The sequence below is a fragment of the Mus caroli genome, chromosome 4 (genome assembly GCF_900094665.2).
Source record: "Mus caroli chromosome 4, CAROLI_EIJ_v1.1, whole genome shotgun sequence".
Classification (NCBI taxonomy): domain Eukaryota; kingdom Metazoa; phylum Chordata; class Mammalia; order Rodentia; family Muridae; genus Mus; species Mus caroli.
This window is the reverse complement of record NC_034573.1, coordinates 108,617,336-108,623,335: the sequence shown is the minus strand read 5'-3', so window position 1 is coordinate 108,623,335 and position 6,000 is coordinate 108,617,336. Positions and strand designations below refer to the sequence as shown.

The 6,000-nt window shown below is 48.9% G+C and overlaps 1 protein-coding gene across 3 annotated transcripts in view; it reads left to right on the top strand.

Moving 5' to 3' along the window:
* Nucleotides 1–6,000, top strand: part of Kdm4a (lysine demethylase 4A) — a 44,026-nt gene that overhangs the window by 6,569 nt on the left and 31,457 nt on the right. For all 3 annotated transcript variants that reach the window (XM_021160587.2, XM_029476257.1, XM_029476258.1), the window contains exons 4-5: nt 3,868–3,982; nt 5,321–5,514. In XM_021160587.2, coding sequence (XP_021016246.1) covers nt 3,868–3,982; nt 5,321–5,514 — 309 coding nt within the window. The remainder of the gene's footprint in view (nt 1–3,867; nt 3,983–5,320; nt 5,515–6,000) is intronic.

The window sequence follows — 6,000 nt, the reverse complement described above, 5'->3', positions numbered from 1 at the left end:
CAGTGTGGGTGCTGGGAACTAAACTCAAGTCCTCAGCAAGATCAGTACGCCCTCTCAGGCTGAGCATCTCCCTGCCCCAGCTGCAGTATGGCTTTTTTTTCGTCTTTTTTTTTTTTTTTTTTTATTTTTTTGGGGTTTTTTTTTGTTTTTTTTTTTTTTTTTTTTTTTTTTTTTATAAATTAAAAAAATTGTTGGTGTTGATGGTACCCAAGGCCTCTTGTATAGACACATAGTCTTTGTAGCTCCTGCCCCAGCAGTCTGGTGCATTTTTGACTGTGGAAAATTGCATAGTCGTAGAGGAGAAAGTCGGAGGGAGGCCACAGGAGCTGCTTCGGGATATATCTGTCCCACTCGCTCGTAGGTAAGTGGCGCTGCTCATTTCCATTCCCCTTCTGTCTGCCACAGCGCAGCCGGGCACTGTCTCACTGCTGTCAGGGCACTTGGAATGTGAATGAGCAATTATCACGCCGGTTACAGTTTGCCAGCCCTTCCCATGCCGTCTTGCCCTGTTCTCTTCTTGGTGTCTCTGCTTGTTCAGTGGCTTGCCGCCCGCCCGCCATTCTGTTCTTGGCTCATCTCATCCACCCCGCATTGGACGGATCTTGTTCCGGGCATTGCGCTCTGCTCTCTTACTTATCCTCCCCGAGTCTCCCCAGCCTGAGGGGCCACGGGGATCCCTTCCTTTCCCCTTCCTCACTCCCTGAGTCTTGCTGGTTCACCTATTCTGATCTCAGCCTGGCAGCTGGAGTGGGACCTCCATTGCAAGCCCCTGGGCAGGTGCAGTGTACTTTACTGTCACATCCCTCCTCCGTGTCCTCTCCTCTTCTGCCTTCTCTTGTTTCTTGTCACTAGACTAACCGAGCGAGATCTTACGGGTGTGTTCATAACCCTTAAAACACCTGCATCGCTGGCCAGCGAGTGAATCTATGCAAATGTCTGTCTGTGGAAGTGTGACGTGCTCTGTGGATGAAAGTCTGAACCATCCTTTTACGGCTGCTCTCAGCTGTGCCCTGTACCAAGCTTGCCTGCTTGTTTTCCGAGTGGGGGGCCCCCTCAGGGCTTCATCATCCTCTCTCATCTCTCTTTTTGAGAAAACTTTCGTTATTCTCGGAGGTATGTATATGCAGTACACGCATAGCTGGTGCCTGCGGAGACCAGAAGAGGACATCAGAACGCTTGAGACTAGAGCTACAGGCATGAGCAAACATGTGGGTGCTGGGAACCTGGAAGAGTAGCCAGTGCTCTTAATTGTTGAGCCATGTCTCCAGCCTCCTGTCTTCTCTGCTGTGAGCACGTTAGTTTTTTTCCTTGTTTGTTTGTTTGTTTGGTTGGTTGTTTCTGAGACAGGGTTTCTCTGTGTAGCCCTGGCTGTCTTGGAACTCACTGAAATCCACTTGCTTCTGCTGCTCTAGTGTTGGGATTCAAGGTGTGGGCCACCCCTGACCCAACTTACTTTTTTCCTTTTTTATATTTTTTATGTTAAATCACACAGATGATCCCCTCCACCCTGGTATCTTTTTTTAAAAAATACTATTTATCTACTTTTTTTGTGTGCATGTAGGGCCTCGTGCGAGCCATTACTAAAATGAGCTCCATTGCCACCCACCACCCTGATATATAAAAAGCTTTTTTTGCCCCTAATTTCTGTTGTTGCTAAGTATTTTTCTTCAAATACTGTTTTCAGCCCCACTAATTATCTGTTGAGTGTGAGTCTCTGAGAGGATGCTGGGAACGAGGCATTGACGAGTGAGGGGCGTGGAGCCCCGTCCTTGCCATAAGTGAGGGATGCAGGTCCTGCTCCGTGCCTCGACCGACCCCTTACATCCCGGAGGGGTTGGTGTCAGGGTGTGGCTGGGTTCGCATCTTTGGCTTTTGTGCTTGGAAGCCTGGCTTCCCACGTCACTCCAGGACCTGCAGGGTGCAGTAACCTCTCCAGAGAGGGGAGGGTACGGGGTTCCTAAGGGAGAATGGGTTCACACCTGTGTCTGTGACCTTCCCCAGGCTTCCTCCTGTCCAAGGTCTCCAGAGGGAGAAACTGTATTAGATCTGCCAGGAATTCACTGTGTAACCCAGGTAACCCAGGCTGGCTTTGACTCACACGGTGATTCTATCTCACCTCCTCAGTATGCAAGCGAGACTTTACTAGGGCTTGGAAGGCCAAGATGGCTTGCTTGTTTTACCAAGCAGGACAAATACAGACTTATTAAAGAAAAGTGAAGGGGGGAAAAAACTCTTCAAAGTGAGAGGTTCAAAGGGGGGAATACCTTTTTTTTGAGTTTTAAATTTTTTATTTTATGTCTGAGGATGCTTGCCTGCATGTCTGCTTGGATATAGCAGGTACTCAAAGTACTCCCAGTGGCCACAAGAGGGCGTCAGGTCTCCTGGAGCTGGAGTTAAAGCCTTGTGAGCCTCCCCCCCCACCCATGGAGGTGCTGGGAACCACAGGAGGCGCCCCCACTGCTCTTAACCACCCATCAGCCCGGTGGGGGGGGGAGTTAAAAAAATAAAATCAAAATTGTTTATCACATTTGTCGGGTGGAGGATGGGGAGGGAGCATTGCACGTGCCTTGGCCCATGTCTCCTGCTCAGAGGGCCACACTGCTGAGTCAGTTTTCTCCTGCTTATGTAGAGTCTGGGCATTGACTTAGGCTTGCAAATTGAGAACCTTTCTTATTAAGCCATATGGTCAGGCCCCCTCCTCCCCTCCCACAGTTGTCTTTTTTTTTTTTTTTTTTCCAAGACAGGGTTTCTCTGTGTAGCCCTGGCTGTCCTGGAACTCACTTTGTAGGCCAGGCTGGTCTCGAACTCAGAAATCCACCTGCCTCTGCCTCCCGAGTGCTGGGATTAAAGGTGTGAGCTACCATGCCCGGCTCACAGTTGTCTTTTTTAAAGTATATTTTATTTTTAGTTAGTGTGTCTGTGGCTATATACACAAATCCTGGAAACCCGCTGAGACCAGAGTCCGTTGGAACTAGAATTACAGGAAGGTTTGAGCTGCCCATACAGGTGCTGGGAACCAATGTCAGGTCCTGTCCTAGAGCAGCATGGCCCACGCTCTTAACTGCTGAGCCATCTCTCCAGCCCTTGCTTTGTTTTCTGAGACAGTGTCTCGTGTAGCAGATGACCGTGCCCTGATTCTTTTTTTTTTTTTTTTTTTTTTTAAGATTTATTTATTGATTATATGTAAGTACACTGTAGCTGTCTTCAGACACTCCAGAAGAGGGAGTCAGATCTCGTTACGGATGGTTGTGAGCNAGACACTCCAGAAGAGGGAGTCAGATCTCGTTACGGATGGTTGTGAGCCACCATGTGGTTGCTGGGATTTGAACTCTGGACCTTTGGAAGAGTAGTTGGGTGCTCTTACCCACTGAGCCATCTCACCAGCCCCCGTGCCCTGATTCTTGATTCCCAGGTCCTGGGGTTGTAGGTGTGTTCCACTACGCCTGGCTTGAACCCCAGAGCTTTGTGTGTGCTAGGCAAGCACTGTTATCAGGTGAGCCACGGTCCCAGCCTTGTGTCTTGTTCTTTTGAAATGTTTTGTTGTCCCTGGAATAGTGGCTTGTATCTTATATGCCTTATAATGCCTAATAAACATATTCTGTTGCTGTGATAAAGCACCATGGCCAAGGCAACTTATAAAAGAAACATTTAACTGGACTCAAGGTTTCAGAGGGTGAGAGTCCGTGGTAGCCGAGTGAAGGCATGGTGGCAGGAACAGCTGAGCACTCACATCCTAAATGGCAAGCGGGACAGAGTACACCCCTTCCCAGTTCTACCACCTGGCGACCAAGTATTCAAAGACGGGCTTATGGGGGTCATTCTCAAACCATCTGTAAACGACTAACATCGTTATTTTATGTTTGAAAGGTACTGCACCCCGCGATATAGTGAATTTGAAGAACTTGAGCGTAAATACTGGAAAAACCTCACATTCAATCCTCCCATTTATGGAGCAGATGTGAATGGTACTCTCTATGAACAGGTGAGACCACTGAGAATCCTGCAGTGTATGCCAAGCACACAGTAGGCACTTAAAAAGGTGGTTGGTGAGTGGGCAGATGAACAACAGATGTTCTCCTGCCGATGCACTGTTCTGTCTTCCTTGTTAGCAGTTGTGCATGTGACTGGAGTTTGTATCTTCCGCGGTGCACGTGAACCGGGTGCTGTGGTGTCCTTTTCAAGGCTGTGCCCATAGTGCGTAGGTGGTAGATGATCAGTTCCTGAGAGGGTGGCGTAGATCACAGAAAGTGAGGCATTGCTAGAGGGAGAGGGAACGCGCGGTCTCTGCAGGAAGCAGCTCTCTGACTAATCAAATGGAAGGGCGGGGGCTTAAGAGAAGCATATTCAGATTTCACGGCTCTCCAGTGAGCCGCTGTGACAGGAGCCATTTTAACCACTTTTACTGACTTGGGATATTGTGCTTTTTTGAGCTAATAAATTGCTTTACTATCGTGGTAGAAGGGGGAATATTTGGGTCTGTTTTGGGTTGACCAAAGAAACATAAGGCTTTCAGGGTTTATCTCTCAGATTGGCTTTAATAGTGGCATCAGTTATTGAAAGGGAAGCCTTTAAAAGTGAATTCTGAGTTTGTCGATGTCAGTTCGGGGGTAGGAAGTTACTCGTGGATGGATGGGTGGCAGGGTGGTGAAGGAAAAGGTCAGAGGGCAAGAAGTAGGTCCCAAGGTCCACATGGAAGGGTGCACAGGTAGGCAGAGAGTGGAGAAACCTTAGAGGGTGACAGAAGGTGTCAGCTGTGAGATGGAGGCAGAAAAGCAGGGAGCCGCATGCACTTCAGAACCTGCTTCCAGAGAGCCCCTAGATGGCCACTGGAACTCAGGGGATGGACGTGGTGTGGTCAGCTGTCTCCCTCCACCACGTGGGTTCTGAGCATTGAACTCAGGCATGATGGCCCGCGCCTTTACTCACTACACCATTTTGCTAGCCCTTTCTTAAATATTTTTAAAGTTTACTTCATATTCTTTCAACTTTTTTTATTTTCTAATTTTACCTGCATACCTTCCATCTCTCTGTCTGTCCGTCTGTCATCCTTCATCCTTTCTTTTTTTGGAGACAGGGTCTCGTAGTATAGACCTGGCTGCCTTAACTTATTGTATAGACCAGACTGGTACTGAATGCATAGCGATCCACCTGCCTCTGACTCCTGGATGCAGGGGGCTGAAGATGTGTGCTTCCGTGCCAGGCCACTTCCTTGTTTTGGATGCTGTGGCTCTGACAGGTCACACTGTAGTCCACAGTGACAACTGACCTGAGGCCGCTGTGTTTACTTACATACGTGTCCTGGGTTGCTGTTTCTTGGCAGCATGTTGATGAGTGGAATATCGGCCGGCTGAAGACCATCCTGGACCTGGTGGAGAAGGAGAGCGGGATCACCATTGAGGGGGTGAATACCCCCTACCTTTACTTCGGCATGTGGAAGACGTCCTTTGCCTGGCACACGGAAGACATGGATCTATACAGCATCAACTATCTGCACTTCGGAGAGCCAAAGTCTTGGTAAAGTCAGCCTGCACTTAGCAGCGGGTGTCCGTTGGCACAGGGCTTCTGGCCTTTCTTACACGTGGGACTTGCAGGGTCTGGGCACTGGGTTTGAGGAAGAACCGGCAATCTGTCTTGAGTCCAGAATGCGTTTGAGGGGCAAGTTTTATTCTTGTTGTTCTTTGTTGTGTGAGACAGGGTCTTGACCCTGTAGTCCAGGTTGGCCTTAAACTGCTTCTCAACTTCCCAGGTTCTGGGATTAATAGGTACATGCTGCCACACATGGCTGAGTAGAGGGGCTCAGAGACTAGAGTGCTCTACACTGCGTACGGAACTTCGCTTCCTGTGGCAGTGGAGTCGCTCGGAGTCATGGGACCGTTCCAGGGGGCTCTGCTGCTGGCTGACTCCCTCTTTTCAGGAGGCTTGCCACTTCCTTTCCTTTCCTTTTTCTTTTTTCTTTTGCTTTTTGAGACAAGGTTTGTGTGTCTGGCTATTTTGGAACTC